Source organism: Mirounga leonina, unplaced genomic scaffold, assembly GCF_011800145.1.
Source record: "Mirounga leonina isolate KUSES-001 unplaced genomic scaffold, KU_Mleo_1.0 Mir_151, whole genome shotgun sequence".
NCBI lineage: Eukaryota > Metazoa > Chordata > Mammalia > Carnivora > Phocidae > Mirounga > Mirounga leonina.
This window is the reverse complement of record NW_023270377.1, coordinates 28,304,833-28,327,725: the sequence shown is the minus strand read 5'-3', so window position 1 is coordinate 28,327,725 and position 22,893 is coordinate 28,304,833. Positions and strand designations below refer to the sequence as shown.

General features: G+C 38.4%; 1 protein-coding gene across 1 annotated transcript; it reads left to right on the top strand.

Moving 5' to 3' along the window:
* The first annotated feature begins 281 nt into the window (after positions 1-281).
* On the top strand, positions 282-22,469 carry CPO (carboxypeptidase O). Its single transcript, XM_035006611.1, has 9 exons — positions 282-398; positions 8,480-8,579; positions 10,793-10,894; positions 11,834-11,938; positions 12,792-12,902; positions 14,239-14,329; positions 15,439-15,641; positions 21,287-21,371; positions 22,207-22,469. Exons 1-9 carry the CDS (start codon positions 331-333, stop codon positions 22,467-22,469), a joined length of 1,128 nt encoding a protein of 375 aa, XP_034862502.1. The 5' UTR covers positions 282-330.
* Positions 22,470-22,893: the final 424 nt, after the last annotated feature.

The following is a 22,893-nucleotide window of genomic DNA, read 5'->3' as shown; positions in this document are numbered from 1 at the left end:
TAAGTACAGGTGATGGGGATTCCTAGAAATGAGTACTTCACATTGGGAAGAAACTTCTTTCTGGATCTCTTGAGGCCAAGAGCTTGTATAAATTTGGTTTTCAAGGAGAAATGAAAAATCAAATGGTAGTGTTTTCTACTATATAAGAAAAAAGCTATTTGAGGACATGACAGAGTTAATAAAACACCTGCTCACTTACAATTCTGCTGAGACATCCATTAACTGACTTATCTTGATTGTAAGAGCCTCCGCCTTTATGCATTCTCAGAGATGCTTGATTCATTGACCTACAGGAAAAGCCTAGGATTTTCTAGTTCTCTCTGCAGAAGAATGAAGCCTCTGCTTGGGACCCTTTACCTCTTGGGGATCCTGGTTCCTGAGGGGCTGGGATATGATGGGTGAGTGTGAAGTTGGAAGACTGGCTGACTATCTTGACTTAGACTGTCTAAATGGAAAGCTTTTTTCAAGATTAGTGTAGCTGGATTTTCCCCTCTTCCTACCCATACATACCACCATGAGATGAGAAAAATAAAGTTTTATCATTCAACATAAATGAATAAATATCTTCATTTTCCAGCACAAAATATGATAAATACCAATAGATATGTCTTGTTTGTGATTGAAAAAAGGAAATTATAATGAAAATTCTATATTCTTCATTTACAGTTTCACAATTGGTAAATCAGATTATTCTAATTTTTGAAAAAAATGTTTAAAGTCTTTAAAATTTCACCAAGATATAGTTACTCTTAGTATTTTTGGATAGATAGGTAGATAATTATGTATTCAGTACTGTTGCCAGAAATTTTCAATTAAATTGTATTATAGAAATTTTCCTATGACATTCATAATACATTTAAAACAAAACCAAAAATAATATTCCATCATTGCTACCCTATGGGGCATATGGTGGATTTCTATGTTGTCATTTTTACAAATGATGCCATGGTGAGCATTTAGCCACATGACATTTTTTTGCAAATCTTTGATTATTTTCTTAATGTAAGTTAGAAGAAGTGGAATTCCTGGGTAGAAGCTGAGAAAAATGTGAGAATCTTGCTTTGCATTGCCAAATTGCCCTCTAGAAAAATGGCATCAGTTTACATGTGAAAATACCCAGTTGACTTACTTTGCATTTTGTTGATTTCTAATAAATTTAAGTGTTTTGTCTTGATTATTACTCATTTTAATAGTTTATAAGTTGTCCACTCTTATTATTTGCTTATGTTTGTGTTCTTTCTTATTCCTAATGAATTATAACTTCTTTAAATATATATTAAATTCTGTGTGTGTGTGGTATAATTTTCATATAAAGTGTATGTTTTCCTTTGTTCACACATGGTTCATCCTGCTCATTTGGCATATCTCATCAAGCATGTGTGGTTATAGATAGTATTTTTTCTTTTGCTTCATGGTTAAAAGAATCTTGCAACAAACTCACTCTCCCAGAACAGGGAAATTCACTCTGATTTTTGCCCTGGATGAATGGTGCAATCTCAGCTTATCTTTTAGCTTCATAGACAGTCTGATTTCAGCTATATAAAGAGAGCCCACAATCTCCACGGCACCAAAACCTGTCTGGACATTGCCATCTCATGTTTTCCATCAGTTTACTTAGTTTCATATAGATACTGCGTTGATCTTTCTGATATTCTTCATTCATAAATTAGAGACAAAGACATATATCACAGAGCTTTGATTGGGAAAAAGAATCACCTTGCTTAAAAATATCAGGAGCCTTAAAACTCACACATTGTTTGAATGAAACTTACACATTGATCCCTGCCTCTGGAAACTTATTTTGAGAAAATTAAGTATGGAAAGAATTTTATGCAATGAGATGTAGCTTTATTTATAACATAAATATTATATAAAATATTATAATATTTGGAAATAACCTAAATGTCCCACATTAAGTTATATAAATGTTGATATGTGATATATGACAATAGAGTATTATTTATCCATTAGAATAATGATTACAAAAAAATTCTAATAGCATGAGAAAAGGCATGTTTTATGCTAAAAGCAAGATGCAGGATAGGAAATGTAATAAAATACTTAGAAAAATAAAAGAAAAAATATGTACCAAAATGGTCATTGTTATCTTTGGTTGGTGATTCCCCCCCTCCTTCAATTATTCATTTTGTAAATATTCTTTAGTGAAGATTTGAAAAAAATATTTTTCAAACCCAGGTTAAATTATGGAAATGATGTGGCTCAGGCAGTAAGACTTAGGCTGGCTTCCATTGGATAACTCAAGTGCAGCTTCTGACTGCACTTGAGGAAAACATTTTAAATCTTCTAGTCCTGGTCCTTAGTGGCTGTTTGCATCTTCATTATTATTTACTAATAGAAAATAATGTTCACTTTTGTATGGCTCTTACCAATGCAAAACGTAGGTTACCTGCCATTTCTTATACTCTATTCATTACATAAGATGTAATAATAGTTTAGAAAATCTATGATTAACAAAGATTATAAGCTTTGTAACCTTCCTTTTGAGTAGTTAGGGAGGTGGACTCATATATACTGCACACTCCCAATAAAAGTGTAAATCTGTAGAATCATTTGGGATTTAGCAGTATGAATCAAATGCCTTGAAAATACTCATCCTCCTTGACCTACTAATTCTTCTTCCTGGAATGTAGCTCAAGGAAATAATCAGAAATGAGCACAAAGATTTAGGCAAAAAGTCATTAACTCCAGAATTATTTACAATAGCAAAAAACCAAAAGGGGAAATAGATTTAATATCCAGCATAGATGACAATATTTAAATAAACAATGTTATGTAATATACACCTACTGTCAGATATTATGCAGTCATTAAAAATAATGTTTATAAAAAGTTTTCATTGGTTTGAGAAAATGCTTCTGGTAGAATATTATGCAATACAAAGGAGTGAATACAAAATTATATATAGATATAACCTGCACTGTGTTTAAAAAAAAAATATGCACAGATAAAAGATTGATGAGAAATATGCCAAAATATCAAGAATGAACTCAGGGAGGTGGGATTATTAAACATTATTCCTCCCTTCTCTTTTCTGTTTTTCTCTTCTCTGTACTTTCTATATTTTCCACGATAAGTGTATGCTAATTTTGCAAGAAGAAAAAAAAAAGTTTGAAAATACATTACCGTCATGAAATATTCATATAACTGTATCCTTACTAAGTATTGAAAATACAAAATTTGCCTCAGTATTCATTAGATTCTTGCCTCTTTATACATTCCAGTCAAAATTTCACTAGACTATCTTAGATTTATAGTATTTATTCAAAATGTACCCCAAAGGATCATTTTCTCTGTTAAACATTTTATGAATTCCTATTCAAAAAGAATACACAAAGTACAATAATCTTTTCATTTGATTGGTGAGATGAGACTGGTGATAATTTGGGGGATTAGCCAGCTTTTCCTCCCTCTTCGCATGCATTATGCATTACCCAAGAAATTGCCTAGAAACAAGGAATTGTCTTTTCTAAGTGTATGGTTTAAACATTGCTTGAACTAAGTATTTGGGTTTCTGGAGTTTAAGTATTGTGTTTAATCTCATGTAAAAATGATAAGCAATTTTAATAGCAGAAGTTTTCACTCAGATCCCATACAGTTTTTTGTGGGTTTTTTGGGCATATTTCGTGGACCTAGTCATTCAAAGCCGGGCTTAGGAGGCAAGGCACTCACACATTTGACAGACGTTAGCTGGGGGAAAACCAAATGTTGGTTCTTGGTGGTATCCAGTTACCTTTAATTTCTTCCATTCTATATTGTGGAATTGCCAGGGAATACCAACCCAACTGAAACAGGAATTCACTGGGACCAGCCCTGCTTTGTGTGTACTCACTTTCCTACCCCACTGAGTAGATAACTATGATAAATAAAGACCCAAACATTTGCTGAACTGTATGAAGGATGGAACAAGGTTGCTCTGAACATCACCATCTCTGATTATCTCATTTCTGGGCAGGACTGGACAGGCAGGATAGCCAGTGTGGGGAAGGATGAAGGGAGGACTGAAAAGATATCCTTCTCAGTTGCTTTATTTCTTCTGCTCTCTCCTTTCTGAAAAAGCACTGAAATTGTTTTCTAGTGACTTTATAATGCTGATACTTATTTTCTTTCTTCGTAGTCCAAATCAGAGTGAGACAATTTTTTAAATGGGCTAATAAATATTTTATGCTGATTCTCTAGGGTATAATAAAAGCATAATTTAACCTATGTAACAAATCTTCAGAACAAAACAACAACCTGGAATAATTTACCTTAAAGATTTTTGTCAGGGTTAAGTAAGTGTGTATATATCAAGTTCTTTGAACAGTGCTGGCATGCATAATTACTAGGACAACACTGGTTGTTATCACTGACTATGCTTGAGTTAGGAATTCTCTATCCCTTGTCTTCAATACACTTAGTGTACCATTTAATTGGTAGTCAATCAGGCAATTTTCTTATCAGACTTCATGCCTTATTATTTAATGGCTCAATTATTTTGCTTTTCATGTATTTATGTCTATTCCTTTAAGTAGATTTTAAGGTCTGTAAGAAAGAAATCTACTTTTCTACTACCATTATCTATTACTGATTTTGTATACAGTAACAAGAGTACCAACCCCTTGGGTTGTTGATTGGGTTAAAAAAGATGATAATATAAATGCTTTTGTCAGTGCCTAGCATATAGTGCTCAGTAAAGGTTAAGTGGTAATAATATACATATATTTCCTGATTATTTAATAAAGACATGAACTGTGCTCCTGATTGAATTTTTATTAATTTAAACACACCAATGGTTGTACATATTTGCTTTATAAAATGATAGTATGTTTTGTCAACCAGCCTCAATATATTGCTTCCACCAGTACATATATTTTATATTAGAATTGCTCACTCTGAATGAAGCACTCTTGCTTATTTAAGAAAAAAATCAAATGAATGATAACTATTAGAAACAAAACCCTGAATAACATGGAGAAACATATTGCTCCTCAACTATTATAATTTTAATTACATTTGCTTCTTTTAATCTCCTAAAATTCATTTTCATTATTTTAACTTGATTATTTAGACAATCCTATCTCATGAGATTTTCATTTGAACAAAGTAAATAAGGTAAAATTCATTCAACAGTGTAATAAAACATTTACAGTTTTGAGGGTAAAGAACTTATTAAATTGAGAATAACAATTCTTATTAATATTAGCTATTCTTATAAATATTAGTAACAATTAAAAATAATAAATGTAGTTCCAAGTTTAAAGTCATAGAATTGTGTAGGGAAATTGATTTCTATTACAGTGGGTAATTGTAGTATATGTGCTAAATGAACAGGTTAAAAAATTGAAATTTAGTCAATCCAGTAACTGGATTTCATATTTGATAATCAACTCATGTAATCCATCACAACAATAGGCAAAAAATAAAAAATCACATGATACAGGATCAGTGGATATAGCAAAAGCATTTGACAAACACCAACACCCATTTGTGACAAAAACTCAGAAATTAGGAATAGAGGGGAACTTGCCCAACATCATAAAGAGTAACCACAAAATACCTACAGTTAACTCATACCTAATGGTGAAAAACTAGAAACATTCCTGCTAAGATCAGAAACAAGGCAAGGATGTCCACTCTCACAACTGCTTTTGAACATTGCCCTGGAAGTTTTAGCTAATACCATCAGACAAATAATGGAGATAGAAGGTATACAGATTGGGAAGGAAGAGATAAAACTGTCTATGTTCACTGAAGACATGACCATCTATGTAGAAAATCTGAAAAAATTGACCAAAAAAACCTCCTGGAATTAATAAGTAACTATACCAAGGTTGTAGGACACAAGGTTAATGTACAAAAGTCAACTGCTCTTCTATATACTAGCAATGAGCAAGAGAAATTTTCCATTAAAAACATATTACTATTTATATTATCACCCCCCCAAATAAAATACTTGGATATCAATCTAAGAAAATATGTACAAGATCTATATGAGAAAAGCTATAAAACTCTAATGAAAGACATCAAAGGAGAACTAAATAAATGGAGAGATATTCCATATAAATATATAGGAAGACCCAATATTGTCAAAAGGTCAATTCTTCCCAACTTGATCTATAGATTCAATGCAATCCCAAATCAGAATCCCAGCAAGTTATTTTGTGGATACTGACAAACTGGTTCTGAAGTCTATATGTAAAGGCAAATGACTCAGAATAGCCAACATAATATTGAAGAAGAACAAAGTTGTAGGACTGACACCACCTGATTTTAAGACTTATAAAGCTACAGTAATCAAGACAATGTGGTACTGATGAAAGAAGAGACAAATAGATCAATGGAACAAAATAGAATGCCCAGAAATAGACCCACATGAATATAATTAATTGATTTTCGACAAAAGAACAAAGATAACACTATAGAGCAAATTAGAGTTTTCAACAAATGGTACAGGAACAACTGGACATTCACATGCCAAAAAAAAAAAAAAAGTGAATCTAGACACAGACCTTATACCCTTCATAGAAATTAACTCAAATTGGATTATAGACCTAAATGTAAAATGCAAAACTAAAAAACTCCTAGAAGATAATATAGGAGAAAACCTAGATGACCTTGGATATGGCAATGACTTTTTAAATACAACACCACAAACACAGTCAATGAAATAAATAATTAATAGCTTGGATTTTATTAAAATTAAAAACTTCTGCTCTGCAAAAGACGATGTCAAGAGAATGAGAAGACAAGCCAAAAACTGGGAGAAAATATTTGCAAAAGATACATCTGATGAAGGACTGTTGTTTAAAATAAACAAAGAACTCTTAAAATTCAATAATAAGAAAATGAACAACTTGAGTCAAAAATGGGCAAACCGCCAGAACATACACCTCACCAACAAAGGCACACCAGTGTCAAGTATGCCTGCAAAAAGATGTTCAACATCATATGTTATTAGGATACTGCAAGTGAAAACAATGAGACACCACTACACACTATTAGAATGGCCCCAAATCAGAACAGTGACAACACCAAATGCTGGTAAGGAAGTGAAGCAACAGGAACTCTCATACATTGCTGGTAGGAATACAGAATGGTCCAGCCACTTTGGAAGACAGTTTCTTGGAAGGTAGTTTCTTACAAAACTAAACATACTCTTACTACATGATCCAGTAATCATGTTTCTTGGTATCTACCCAAATGAACTGGCAACTTATGCCCACACAAAGCCCTGCACAAAGATGTTTGTAGTATCTTTATTTATAATTGCCAATTAAACAATTAAGAAAGATGCCCTTTAGTAAGTGAATGGATAAATAAACTGTGGTACTTCCAGATAATGAAATATTATACAACTCCAAAAAGAAATGAGCTATTAAGCCATGAAAAGACATGGAGAGAAGTTGAATGCATGTTACTAAGGAAAGAAGCCAATCTGAAAGGCTACACACTGTATGATTCCAGGTACATGACATTCTGGAAAGGGCAAAACAATGGAGACAATAAAAATATCAGTGGTTGCCAGTGGTTGGGGGGGCGGGGCAGGGATGAACAGGCAGCGCACAGAGGATTTTTAGGACAGTGAGACTGTGCTGTATGATACTACAATGGTAGATGCATATCATTATACATTTGTTTAAACCCATAAAATGTGCAACACGAAGAGTGAACCCTAACGTAAACAATGGACTTTGGGAAATAAAGATGTGTCTGTCAATGTAGGTTCATTGAATCTAACAAATGTTCCATTGTGGTGTGGAACAGGATGTGTTAATAGCGGAAGAGGATGTGTGTAGGGGGGGAACATTATATATATATATGTGTATGTATATATATAATTATATATATATATATGAATATTCTCTCTCTATATATAGAATATTACTCAGCCATAGAAAAGAATGAGATCTTGCCATTTGCAACAACACGAATGGGTCTACAGGGTATGATGTTCAATAATGTTTTTAAAAATAGTTTTAAAAATATCGCAGTCTCTTCAATCAGGCTGTCCATTGTCAGTTATTGTCAATCCCAATAACACTTTCCCTGTGACTCGATTTCTTCATCTCGGAAATGGGGATAGTAAGAGTACCTATCTCAGAGTTTTCAAGAGAAGTAAATGAGATTTAAATTGCTTGAGTGTCTTGTAATACATTTCAGTTCAATAAATCTTAGCTATTATTTCTTTTACAAATTTAAAAGTATGTTTACCCACAACATCTTACTGAATTACCCAGCTTCCCTGCAAGATTGGAATGGCTGTCCTCACCTCACTCTACTGATGAAGAAACTACAGTTTGGAGGGACTCAATTTTTGCCCCAGATCTCACAGTCAGTAAGTCACAGTGAGAAGACTCTAACACTGACTTTTCTCCTCCGAATCCTGTTCACAGTGCTTTCTACCACCTTTTTCATCAGCTTTCCAATCCTCATGGTATTCTAGTTTCTTCATTGCTTTGAGTCTGACTTTCTTCTGCAGATCCCTAGCACAACCCAGACGAGAGGTTGTGGAAGAGACAGTGAACCCATGGAAGAGCCTGGACACCTATTCCTATACCAAATATCACCCAATGGAAGAGGTGAGCAAGGACACATGGAGTTTGGTGGTGGCCACGCCTACTTTAGGATGGGCGAGGGTTGGTTCACTGTTAATATGCATAGGCTAGAGTGTCTCAAAATATGAGGTAGAGATTTGCCCGTGCACCGAGTTCAAGGGATTGCAGAAAATCATTTTTTGATCACCACCATCAAAGCTATAAATCCTATCATATTAAATAAAAAGGCAAATCAACAGGGAAAAGAATCCTCTAGCCAGTTTTACTCCTGTGAACGTGGACTAAAGTTAACCCTTGTTCTTGTTTGTCAGGTGGTTAGCCAGTTTATTATTTTTTTAAAGACTTCATTTATTTATTTGACAGAGAGAGATACAGTAAGAGAGGGAACACAAGCAGGGGGAGTTGGAGAAGGAGAAGCAGGCTTCCCGCGGAGCAGAGAGCCCGATGTGGGCCTCGACCCAGGACCCTGGGATCATGACCTGAGCCGAAGGTAGATGCTTAACAACTGAGCCACGCAGGTGCCCCTGGTTAGCCAGTTTAAACAGGGCAAGGACAATGTGTATATGGCTGTGGGACATGCAGTGGAGAAGCCTTGTGATCCAATCACATTTAGCTGAAAATGTGGCATTTCTTGTCGGATGTGAAGGATGCAGGCAGTAGTTCTTAAGAGGGGAAAATTTCTTTTAAAGAAATACTCGTATCACTACTAAGATGAGTTTGGTTATTTTTGAAACTGGATACAGTAAAAAATTAGCTACTATATATGCATATTTGTGAGGTATGTGTGTGTGACTTTATGCAAAGCTTTTTTTGAGGTATAAATTTCTAAACATAGAGTCTTTGGGTTAAAGGATAAGCATATCTAAATTTTTATATAAATACACAAGTGTCCTTCCAAAAACGTTTTACCATTTATTCTGTCAGCATTTGGGAGTATATTAATATTTTCCAGAATTTTTTTTAAAGAATGCAAGAATGAGTTTATACATTCTTTTATAACAATCACCCCCAAGTACTAAAGATTCTAAAAATTTGAACAAGGTCCAGGAAGGCCCATAGAAAGCTTATGCTCTGGTATAGGAGATAGATCACACCTGGCTTGACCACTTGCTCTGTGACCTTGACCAAGACACTTAACCTCTTTGGTCTTTGGTTTCCTCACCTGTGAAACAGGAAATCAGTCCTGATCTTGCAGCTTTTCTGTGAGAGTAAATGGAATACACTACACTACTTCTGATTAAACAATAGATAAATAATTGCTGCTGTTGAGCTCTTCTTTGTAGCCTTCCCAGGGCTCATGACACCTTCATCTGACCCAGCCCATCAAGAAGCACGCACAATACCCATGTGAGAAGTTGTCGTTTTCTTCATTTGACAGAACTGAATTGAAAATACTCCACTGACATATCATTACTGTTATAATAATGCACTTTATCTGTTAAAAAGAATGTCAATTGAGATGCTAAGATTTTCAAATAAAATATTTATTATCCCAAATTAATTATGGTTATTTACCATAACTCTTATTGTAGAGATATTTCAACTATACAGAAACCGAGTGTGGGACTACCCTGTCATGTGTTGATGGCTATCTTAATATAGCTTATGTTTATGAATTCCCTCAGTCCATTCACCATTACAGAACCCCACATTATTGACTTACAGGTGAAGGTATAAGAAGACCCTTCCTTTCCAAGCATGGTGTAAGACTTTTAATTAATTCAACATCCATTCAGGTCTCCTCAGATGAATCAAAATGTTACTTTGGGATTGATTTAGAAACTTTTATTGGCATGTTCTGTGAAGGGCATATCCAACTCTTCTCTAATCTTGGATCCATAGGCATTAGCAAAGGATATTGTTGGGATCCAAAAGGATCCCCCCAAGTCAGCCTGACCTGAAACTGCTGGCATGATTGGGTACCACATGGAAGTCTAGAGGTGTGTGGCCATTTGAAGGATACGATGTTTCTGAAGTGTTATCAGTGGATTATTGAATCTACTAATGCTCAATAACCTATTTGTAAAGTTCAGTAGGTGTTCTAAGATTGGGGGCAGAGTCGATCTTTACAGAAAATGGGAGGGCGTCAGCATAGTTCATTGGTTTAGTCTGGTAGTTTGTTTAGCTAGAGCGAATAGTCCAGAGTTCAGTATCTTAATGAGAGAAGCAGTTATCTTAATTAGAGGCAAGCAAACGATTTTCTTATTGATATCCACAGTCCTCCCTGGCTGTTTCAGATCTATCAGTGGATGATCCAGATAAGTGAGAAGTACACAGGAGTGGTGACACAGCATTTCCTAGGAATGACCTATGAGATCCGGCCCATGTATTATTTGAAGGTGAGTGAAAAGGCTGGAAATTACCTTAATTACTTAGTTCATTGCCCTCTTACCACTTACTGTGGACATGTTAATTTACAAAGCACATTCCCAAATTTGAGAGTCATCTAGAACTACAAAAAAATCTATTGGCTCTGAAATTGAATTTACCCAGGATCTGAGTGAATGATTGGCTAATATGTTAAGCATGGGCACCTACCTACCTGATTTTGGATAGGCCGTCAAATTCAGAGCTGAGTCAGCCAAAAAAGATATCTAGATATCCTCTGCCTGGGGCTCTTTTAAAGAGTAGAATTGGTATATAATAAGGAAGCAATAAAGAAAAATATATAATCAAATACATGTACTCATAAAAAGGGTAATTATAAGAGGGAATGAAGATAAAAGGTGGATTAGGAAATATGCTGGCTGGATTAGGAAAATGGGTGAGGCTCTAGGGAAAAAGCTCCTTGAATATGATGGATCCAGTCTTGTCTTTATCCCAATTTGTAAATTTCTCACTGATAAAGAGGTAGAGCCTTCATCAGCCCAGCTCCCAGTGGCTTTCAATGAACAACTCGAGTCTAGGCCATTTACATTCAAAGCAGACGTGACTGTGACAAACTTGGTAGTGTTCACGACCTCTTCTCCATCAAAGAGAATCCACACTTGCCAGGTTAATTCCTACCTGGCCCACCCCTCTGAAAGAGGAGGGGATCTTTCTTGCTGGAGTGAGGCTAGACTGAGGCACAAGAATGGCACAGGGAGAAATGAAAGAAGACTGGGTTGACCAGAAGTGGATAGTGGTGGGTGTCTCTCCCATCATCCCTGCCTCATGCTTGGAATCACAGAGTGGAGGAAGAAAGGGACCTGTAGGGGAATAAAAAACCTGGTAACTTTGCACAGCAGCTTATGATTATAAGCAATTGTTTGGTAATAGAGTACGGATGTCCCCTCCAGATCAGCCAACCATCCGATAACCCCAAGAAGATCATCTGGATGGACTGTGGAATTCATGCCAGGGAATGGATTGCCCCAGCTTTTTGCCAATGGTTTGTGAAAGAAGTAGGTGTTTTTAGCTTTTTTATAATGGTTAATAGTCCAACAAAATACCTGTCACATCTTAGCTGTTTAGAAAGCTTCCTTCTTTCTCAGGTAGGCAATGCAGCTCTCTACTGAGTTACTCCTTCACCCCAAGGGAAATGGAATTTATAAGTAGCTTCACTGAAAACTGAGTTAGGTATTATGATCTCCACAATAATTTGTACTGGAAGGTAAACCACATATCTAAGTGAAGAAGACAATATATCGCGGAAGTTGGAGATGAGTAAAGCCTGGTGCTGCCTTTTTCAGAGAGTCTTGAGCAAATTTTCTAACACCAGGACCCCTCGTTTTTCACCTGCAGAAGGAGCTTGGAATGGCCTCTTTAGGGGATCTATAGTGCAGATGAAGAGATTTAGCATGTGGAAAATACCTAGCTCAGTGAATTGTTATGTATTAGCTATACCCTATAAGATAATCTTTGTGTCAGAAACCACAACAGAAAGAAGCCCACAAGGAGCAGTTCTCCAAGTGTGGTTCCTAGACCAATAGCATCAACATAACTGGGAACTTGTGAGAAATGCAAATTCTGGGGCTTCACCTCACCACCTTTGACCTAGTGAATTAAGGGAAGGGGGTGGGGTGGGGGAGGAGAGCCAGGCAGTTGTATTTTAACAAGCCCTCCAGGTGATTCTGATGGAAAATAAATCTTGAGAATCACTACCATAACAAATAGGACAACTGAGGCAGGGTTGGAGGGCAGGAGAGTAGAGGTTCCATTTGCAATCACCTCTTACAATTATGTTGAAATTGTTAGGAAATTGAAAAAAGACCTCTTCCTGGGAGCATTTCAAATGTTTCTCTCTTAAATTTTCAGATTCTACAAAACTATAAAGATAACCCAAGGATAGGAAGGTTCCTTAGAAACCTGGACTTCTACGTGCTTCCTGTTCTTAACATAGATGGTTATATCTATACTTGGACAACTGTGAGTACATCGAGTAAGGTTCTGGGATGAATCCATGAACTAGATCTTGACTCAGGTTCATTTTTCTGACCGTAGTCATTGTAGTGACAGAAATGTTTTGGGGCCATGTAGAGAAAAAAACCCCATTTGGGATAAAAATCAACTCAGTATTGTTAAGCCAACAATCTACATCAAGTTTAGGATGGAGAAAGTGGGGGCCTTGTTAGAGTTGAAATCCAGCACGTGTTTTTATGTTTGTTTGTTTGTTTGTTTTTGACATATTCCCAGATTTAACTTTTCTCCAAGTCCACCTCCTTCAAGTTTGTGGACTGCCTCTCTGATTGGTATAAAATTCATATACTACCTTGTAACCACCCAGTTTTGAAGTATGAGGGGCACAAATGATGTATAAATTCTAACCCAACTTTCATTTTCCACTGTGATCATTCACACAGGGGGCAAACATCTCATAAAGTTTTTAGTTAATGGAAAACTTCCTCTTGGGGCAACTGGGTGGCTCAGTGGGTTAAGCATCTGCCTTCAGCCCAGGTCATGATCCCAGAGTCCTGGGATCGAGTCCCGCACATCAGGCTCCCTGCTCAGCGGGTCGCCTGTTTCTCCCTCTCCCTCTGTACCTCCCCCACTCTTGTTCGCGTGCTCTCTCTCTCAAATAAATAAACAAACAAACAAAATCTTAAAGAAAAAAAAGAAAACTTCCTCTTTAAAATGTTTTGAAAGTGGATCACTCCACAAACAAGAACCCGTTTCTAGAGAATATCCATTCCTCCCTTTTCCCCTTTACTCTCCCAAAAGCGGTTCCTGGGACCCTTTTTCCTGCAGCAGCCTTTCAGCCTGGGTATAAATCAAATTCTTCCCTCCAAGCTTGTCTGGAGAAACTTGTCTTTATGCTCATCTCCACTCATCAGTCTTCTGCTTCCAGAAATGTGCAGAGACCATCACTGATACACCTGGAACAGCCTTTTTCCATCTGCCAAGCTATTTACCTTTCATCCTGTATCACTCGGACATAAAAAATGACTCTCTGAAGCTTTCCCTGATTAAGCAGATCACGTCCACCAGGCACTGCTAATCTGCTCATGAGGAAAAAGCCATACTCCCTCCAATTTGATAGTGTACATGTAGGTACACTTGGATTGGACAGATGTTCCTGTTATTGGGTGTTGCTGGCCCATCTGTGAGACTAAAAATTATAGGCACAAGCTTTGTTATATTAAAGGCAAATTTTCCCAGACAATCCTAGGGACTATTTTTTATGTTCCAGGGCCACCCACTCATCCCCAACACTGTGATTTATGAGACCCTAGAACAGCAGCTTTTCTATGTTCCTCTGTTACAGGATCGGCTTTGGAGGAAATCCCGTTCGTCCCATAATAATGGCACATGTTTTGGGACAGATCTCAATCGAAATTTCAATGTGGCCTGGTGTAGTAAGTACACGTTTAGTTGATGACTTGAGCAAAGAATGGAAAAGAGAAGCTAGGATGGAGGTGAATTACTAGAGATAAAACTTTCAAAAATAAGCATCTAATTTTGCACAGCTCTCTGGACTTCTTGACCAGTGTTTTCACCCTAAGGGATGACATTATCTATGCAGGAAGAACCAGCAACACTCAAGTGCAGGACTCTTTTCAAGTGGGATTGGCTAAATGAGGGCAAAGAAGACCTAAATCAAAGTGAATATGTTTGAAATCTATCACTTTATTTTTAAATATATGAATTTTCATAAAATGAAAAAAATCAGAGAATTATCCTTGCAGATTATTTTTATAGTGGGAAGGCAGAAGTAAATAAGGCAAACATTTCCTTCTCCTTAAGGCATGTTCATGTTTCTGAATCTCAACATGCCCAGTGAATCAGAAGCAAATAAAGAGGTAGAAATGGTTAAGAGCAATCTGGTTAAAAACCAGATGGCAAGGGTTAAGATTCAGACTCGGCGGCTGTGTGGTCTTGGAAAAATCGCTTCATCTTTCTGCTTTAGGTTTCTCTTATTTAAAATGTGGGCCGTAGTCCTACCATCCAATCAGTAGGTAGTTGTGGGGATTTGATGAGTTGCCACAGAGGAGGGGCTAACCACCATGTCCAGTGGGTACAAGGTGCTCAGCTGCTGGTCCTTATTATCATCACTGAGGAGAACAGACTACTGTGTCCTTGCAAAATAGCTCTACTGAGATGGAAGCCAGTAAGACAGTGAGAGAGACTTAGCCTGACCTAGGAACCCAAGAACTTGTTCCCAAACATCTATTTCAGGGCCCACCACAGGTTTAAGTAAAACATGACTGAAAATGCCATTTTGTTTTGCGTCTTCCTTTGTGGGCCATGGAAGCATGGAGGTTGTCTCTAAATCTGAATGTCAGTCCTCCTGCCTTTCTGAGTTCCTCCTTGAATGACTACCCTTGCTCACTAATTTAACCTGAACTAAGCCAGGGCAAGCCCCAATTCCACCCACAGGTTGCCCTGAGCAAGGGTGACTCCTTGCCCTCAGTCCATTCTAAACTGGTATCATGTTGACTTCTTCGTGGTTTTCTGTATGTTCCAGGTATTGGTGCCTCTAAAGACTGCCACGATTTAACATTCTGTGGGACAGGACCAGCATCGGAGCCGGAGACTAAGGCTGTTTCCAGCTTTGTAGAGAGCAAGAAGGAGAGCATTGTGTGCTTCCTGACCATGCACTCGTATGGGCAGCTCATTCTCACGCCTTATGGCTACACTAAAAATAAGTCCAGTAACCATGAGGAACTGGTAAGACCATAGCACCAGAGCCTTTACAAAAGCCCCCGTGGGACCCTGGCTTTCCTTTCTCTGGTTTCCATTTTCAAGATTTTGGCTCCAGCCCTGCTTTTGTTCTCTCTGCTCTTCCTTATTTTCTTTCTTGTGCTTTTTACACCTTGCCAGACGCCTGCTGGGAAGGCTTCAGGTTAAATGCTGCTTTACCTACATTAATTAACTACCTGTTTCGTAAAGTGTCAAGTTGGGAGACATCTTAGGTATTCGTCTATAATATAAATGAGACGATTATGTTAATAATCTGCAGGAATGTGCTTTCATTTCTGTAAATTCTCTTGAAGCTCCGTTCAGCAATTATAGCTTTTGAACCGTGCTTTAAAGAACTTGCCAGCAGTTAGTGGAATATGGCATATCTAAAATAACATGGCTAAATAATATCTGCTCTCTTCTCTGCTAAATGCAAGGCTTTATTTTCTTCTATACTCTGCTTCTAGTATTTGCTTAGGGATATGTGTAAGGAGAAGTGCCAGTGAAGTCCAAGCCGGTGCAGGGAAGGTGCCCTTTACTACATCCGGGTCCTCTGAAGCTGTGCTTACTCAAGCACCAGGCACAACTGCTGAATAGGACCGGTCTTTTTGCCCTTTCATGCACCTGAGGACAGCGGACACAAATCAAAGGGAGGGCACATTTAGAATTGTTGTAATATTTGTTATCTTAAAAAAACATTATTTTTTTCTACGTTTAGTCATGGCAAAATTCGCAAAACCTAAAATTTACCATCTTCACCATTTTTAAGTGGACAGTTCAGTAGTGTTACATATGTTCACATTATTGTGCAACTGATCAAAACTCTTTCGTCTTGCGCAGTGGACACTCTGTACCCATTAAAAACAACTCCTGGTCCCCGTTGCTTCTGTAGACCACCCTTCTACTTTCATTTTCTGTGAGTTTGACTGCTCTGGATGCCTCGTACAAGTGGAATCATACAGTATCTTTTTGTGACCAGCTTATTTCATTTAGCATAATGTCCTCAAGGTTTATCTATGTTGTATCATATGTCAGAATTTCCTTCCTTTTTATGGCTTAATAATATACCATCATATGTATGTATCACATTTTCTTTATCCATTCATCTGTCAGTACGTATTTGAATTGTGTCCACCTTTGGGCTACTGCAGATAATGCTTCTAAGAACATAGGTATACAAAGATCTCTTTGAGATCCCACTTCCAACTTTGGGGGTATATAACCAGAAGTAGAATTGAAGAATCATATGACAGTTCTGTTTTTAATTTTTGGAGGAACAATCATACTGTTTTCCAAAGCGGCTGCTCCATTTTCTATTCCGACTAACAGTGCACAGGGTTCCAATTTCCCCCACGTGCTCATCAACACTTGTTAGTCTCTGCTCATCTTTTTTATTTTTTAGAACAAACCCCTCATTATCAATAAATGCTGGGATGGATGGAGGCTAAGCTCACTCTGGTCTTGAGGTCACAGAGGCTTGGGAACCCAATGGTTCTCTCACCTGTCCTGTCCCTCTCCCACTGGAGCATGACCCGGAGAACACATGTCTGGGCATAAAAAGAAAAACCATTACTGATCTTTGCTGAAGGAAGCCCTTCCCCCAACAACCAAGAATATCCAGTAGTACTTCAATAGCTTTCTCACAGTGTTTTTGGACATTTGTACTATGTGATCATTTTGCAAGATGTGACAATAACTAACATTTGCTTAGCACTTTGCAATTTACAAAGGGATTTTAGGACCATTATCTCATCTGACCAGATGACAATATAATAAGCTCCCTTTGAAGCTGTGGATATTGAGACCTTGAGTTAACAATAGACAGTGATTGGTAGAGCCCAGGTTAGAACTCATGTCTTCAGACTCCAGAGGCTACATTCATTCAGCCTCCTCATACTGCCTCTCTGCTCGGAAAGGGCATGCGACTTCTAGGAGCTCCTTTTAACTTTGATGACCAGATAACTGTGTCCTATTTCCTCCTATTCCTGAGCTCTAGAAATTTCATTTCTTCAGTAAAGGAAACTGCAGAAACAGAGATTTCAGCTGAGAAGCCCAGAACTTGTTTTATCTCCCAGTTCCTGTGGTATTTGTTGTAGATGTCTACTTTCTGCTCAAAGGGATCTGTGACAAACACGAATGAACCACCAAAGGCAGGCCACTATAGATCTTTAATGGACCAGGCCTTCCACCAGCAGAAAAAAGCAGACTGTAACCCCTGGTATTTTTTTTTTTAGGGAATTCTGTTCCCTTCTTGGCTCAGGAAAACAGATACTATATGACCATTTTGCAAAGTTTGTATTCAAAGGTGAGAGGGTCTTGTGCTGTTGGTTCTCTGGTTAGAGCCCTCTGGCCACAGACTAGAGGAGGCAAAATGGCAGGAGAGACCTATGGCACTGACGTCACCACGGCTGGAAGGTTAGGGTTAGGTGGGAATTACCGAGAACCCTTTAGTACCATATGCAGAAGTGGGCACATCGAATTGAGAAAGGGCACTTCTATTCTGTATCTCTTACAGCCTCAGGTGCTAAAAAGTTAGCATAAACATTCATCCCCAAGACCTGTCAATAAAAAGACAGTGTGAAAATTTTGCCACCTGTGTCAACCTCATTGAAGCTAGCTAGCAGTTGTTTTAGGTTCTTATGAGTAAGCTTTGATAGAGTGCACAAAGACACAGAATCAAGCCAACTGTTGAAGGAGATCTCCATTTTTGGTACTATTTACAACTACCAGAGACTAGTAATTAATCTCTATATATTTACAAAACCAAAAATTTGTAGAAATCATGATAAATATTATACTGCATGATAGACAACTTGGCAATCACTATGTAGGGGAAACATAACTATATATAGCCCTGTTCTAAATTGCTCTGGAAATTAGAATAGCTATAAAAATTCTAATGTTTTAAATGCTGACATTCTTTCCACTTGAACTCTTCCCATATCAACTTCTAGCTCCTATCCCAAGCTCTTTCCTCCCACACACATGCCAGGGCCTCCATCAACCTTTTTTGTGTGCCTCCCTGTGAATATATGCCTGTAGGAAACTCTCTGGGAGTTATTAAGGAGGCTTGAGGTCTTTAGAAATGTAAATCATGTACTACTGGCAAGAGGATTTTTACTGTTTTGACTAACGTTCCTTTGGGCTGAGAAGAAGGTCAGCAGAGAAATTGGCTCCCTATGGCCGTGTGGTATATTGTCAAAAGGAGAGGGAATAATAATCAGGAGGTCCACCCTTAAGGATAGAAGTCAGAGTCTTTGGATTTTATTTCATCTTCTGGGAAAGAACCAAGTCTACAACCTAGGGTCACAACTGTATACTTCTCATATACCTTATACTTCCTACTCCTATCAACTTCCCCATAGTAAGAAGAAGAAAGCAGGAAGACTGTTCCCACCCCACAGGATGTGAGGGAAAGGAATTACATAGGATAAAATAAGTAAAGGCTGGCAATCAGAAAAAAGAAATGGTTGTCTGGGGTGAACAGACAAGAAAAAAATGCAAGAGTCATTTGGAAGGAAAATGTAGCCTGGAGCTGATGCATATAACCCAAATAAAAGTTAAGGTCCCACGTGGACCAGTTAGCATGGAGTTTCATTCAGAGAAATGCAGAAACATATGGGAATTAAAAATAATTAAAGGCAATTCATGTCTCTACCAGACTTTGAAAGAACTTCAAAAGGGAGTGTAGCTGGTAAATCATAGCAACTCTTTCCCCCTCCCCGCCTCATGCTCTTCATTTCACTCACAGATAACAACTACCCTGATCCTTTCTCTGCACCCTTCATTTTTATTTCGTTAGCAGAATTTATCTCTCCAGAAATCTTCTTTCTGACTCTCTTCTCCTTCTTATTTTCTCTTCTATCTACAAAAACAGCTCTTGTACCTCTTTGCAGTGTAAATTATTCAAACCAGCTTTATTTCATGCACTTCTCAAGCCCTTCTTACCAATCATGTCATTCTGAACAATGAGCCCAGGACCTAAGCCAGACTTAGAATCCTTTTTTTAGGAAGAGAGAGAAGGTGACTGGCCCAAGACAGAATTCTCAGTAGTGAGTAAAGAGGAGGCAAAGCTCTTGAACATATGTTCAGTTGAATGTTTTTTCTTTTATCTTTGCCATACACAGAAAGTCCCAAGTGCCCTAAGAATGCTGCTCACAGCTGCTGTATATGACCTACCACCACTTACTCCCTTTTCTACTCTTCCTTTTGAACTTCACCATGCCTATCCCTACTCTGCCCACGCACCGCTCTGTCATACCCCAGGATTCAGCTGGACAGTGAAGGACAATGCAGGACCAAGAAGGTTTAAAGTTAGACTCATCACTAGTCAGAAGTCAGAGGAGCTGATGCACCTGCAAAAGCAGTCAGGCTGCCCTAAGGGGTAAAGAAAGCAAAGGTGGATCACAGTCCAGGCAGGGAGTGGTCAAGGGGATTTTGGTGGTGTTTGTGTAAAATCTAAAGGGAGGTATTAGGGAGTCTGGGGTGGGGAAAACTTAGAGAAGACTATTGAAAGACTGTTGAAAGGGTATGTGAAGAAATTTATCAGAAGGTTAATAGACATAGCCAATACACTTGGATCTCTCAGTGTTAGTGGCTCTGATCTCAGGAAAAGGTTTGCAGAGAGCAAGGCTGAGACATTAGAAATCATTCAGTTCTGAGAGATTTCCAGTGCAGTCAGGTGACATGGTGGTAGGTGTGGGGAGGGGTGTAGCCTCTAGCTCTGAAATCCTATAAGCCTATAAGAGATAAGTATCAAATACCTATAAGGAAAAATAAGAAGGGAATTATAAGAGAAGTATGAACAAAGGGCCACGTGGTGGGGGGGAAGTGGGGAGAGAGAGGATTTAGTTGGGGTGATGAGGAAAGGTCCCATGGAAGAGTCAGCATTTGAAAAAGTCTTTTGAGGTTGGGTAGAATTTCAACAGGCAGAGAAAAGAGGTAAGGCATGCCAGGTGGACTGAATATCCAGATAAAAGGTAGAGAGTCTGAAGAAATGGGCATGTCTGGGGAACAGTGGGAAAACTTGAGAGTGACTATCATCTAGGGTAGGATGTAAAGAATATGGTGTGGGAAAGGTGGGCTAGGGCCACATCGTAAAGGATCTCAAATGTGAAACTGAGAAGCTTGTGATTAATTCAGTGGGCAATTAAGAATAAGGCTTTTCGGCAGGATCATGATCATAGTTCTATTCTACCGAAGTTCACCTGGAATCCAGAAGAGATCGACTGGGATAAGGATTGGTGAGAGGAAGAGAAACTTACTAAAAGATGACAATAGTCCATTTCAGAGGTAATGAGACTAAAATAGGGTGATGGTGCTGGAAATGCAACTTGGTAACATTTGAAAGAAGGAGAGTCAAAGGTGACTGCAGGATTTTATGTGTGTTTGGGGGAGCAGATAAGTCAGAAATATGGAAACCAGAACAGCTTTATTAGTGGGGGAATGATGAAATTGGGTGTGAGTGTGTTGAGTCTGAAGTACCAGAAGGCTACCTAGGTATAGAGGTCCAATGGGAAGTTAGAAAGATGGTCTGGAACTCTGGAGATGGATTTGGACAAAATACCCAACCCTCTGGATTGTTGGATTTATTTTTAACACCAGATATCTGTCTCTGCATTTCCCACCTACAGATCCAAGTTGGACAGAAGGCAGCAAATGCATTGAAAAAAAAGCATGGAACCAATTATAGAGTTGGATCGAGTGCAGATATTTTATGTAAGTAGCTTTTTTTGCCTCTTCAATAGTATCTAAGGCACAAAAGAAGCCAGTGGACTTTGGGGAGTGGGGTAGGCAGGAGAGGGACGGAAGAGCTCCCTGGGTTCAACAGGAAGTTGTACAAATCAAAATGACCAAGGATAAAAGGGAGTCTGTACAAATACAGAATTATGCTCTCTAGGGATAAAGTGTGAGCTAAAAGAAAAAAAATTAATACACTGGCTCAGACCAGAACTCCCTCTGGCTTCAGTTAAAAAGAGCCGGCAAGTGAGAAGGTACAGGAGTTAACAGGAAGGACGTTTTCCAGTGACCCTTGGTCAGTTGATTCAGTTCTCAGAGGACCTATCAGTCTGAGAAAGCAAAGCAGGTGGGGCCTCGAGAAAGGATCTTACACAGAAAAGAATTTAGTTAAAAGGACAGTGCGCAGCTTTTCCCCATCCCCAGCCACAACTTCCTCCACCCACCTGAGGACCACCTGGATAATATTTGCATAATATTTTCCTTGTTGCTCATTTTACTTCTGTTCCTTTATATGTCAGTTCACTTGCCTTGTAATAATAGGTTGTCTAGTCTTTGATTCAGCGGAGAAACTTTACCCAAACTTCTGCTATATGCCAAGCATAATGCTAGGTATTCTGGGAGGTGGCGAGGGGAGACAGGCTAAACGAGACGTACTTCCTGCCCCACAGGGTGTCATATCAATGAGAGGGAGAATCCTTAATATGAAAAAGTTCACTAATGTTGCTGCATTGAGCCTTTATTCCCTGAAATAGCCATAGAAACCTGTCCTTTCGCAGTATAATTTCTACCTCTGCCTTCATGCTTTTGTTTGTAGATACCACATCAGGGGCCTCAAGAGACTGGGCTCGGGACATTGGTATTCCCTTCTCATACACGTTTGAGCTGAGGGACAATGGTACATATGGATTTGTTCTGCCGGCCGCGCAGATTCAGGCCACCTGCGAGGAGACCATGGAGGCCGTGCTCTCGGTCCTGGATGATGTCTATGAGAAATACTGGGACTCAGATGGTGCTGGAAAGGGGACACCTACTGCCGTGGTGCTGGGCCTGCTGGTCTCCTTCATGTCTGTTCTCTGAGTCTATCCTACCCAGGTCTGCTCAGCCCCAGGCATGAGAATGTGGCTGCAGGGAAGGCTAAAGAGGAATCAAAGAATTTAAAGATACTTTCCACTTCAATAAAGAGGGATCATGTTTGCATTCTCAGGTGTGTTTTGCTGGTAATCAGTTATTACTTTAAAAGAGTATACTATTAGTTATTGCTGCAACAATGCCACACCGAGCCACTCCAAAGTTCAGTGACTCATGAATCTGTAGGTCTGCTGGGAAGTTCTGCTGATCTTGGCCATGCACATTTATGCATCTGTGGTCAGTTTCAGCGCAGCTACCCTGGGGCCTAAAGATGTTTTTTTCTCATCTACATATTTTGAAAAATTTGCTCATCTTTTTGGAACCAGGTTCACGTTTAATTTTGTATTATTGAATTAGTAGCATCATTCAGAAG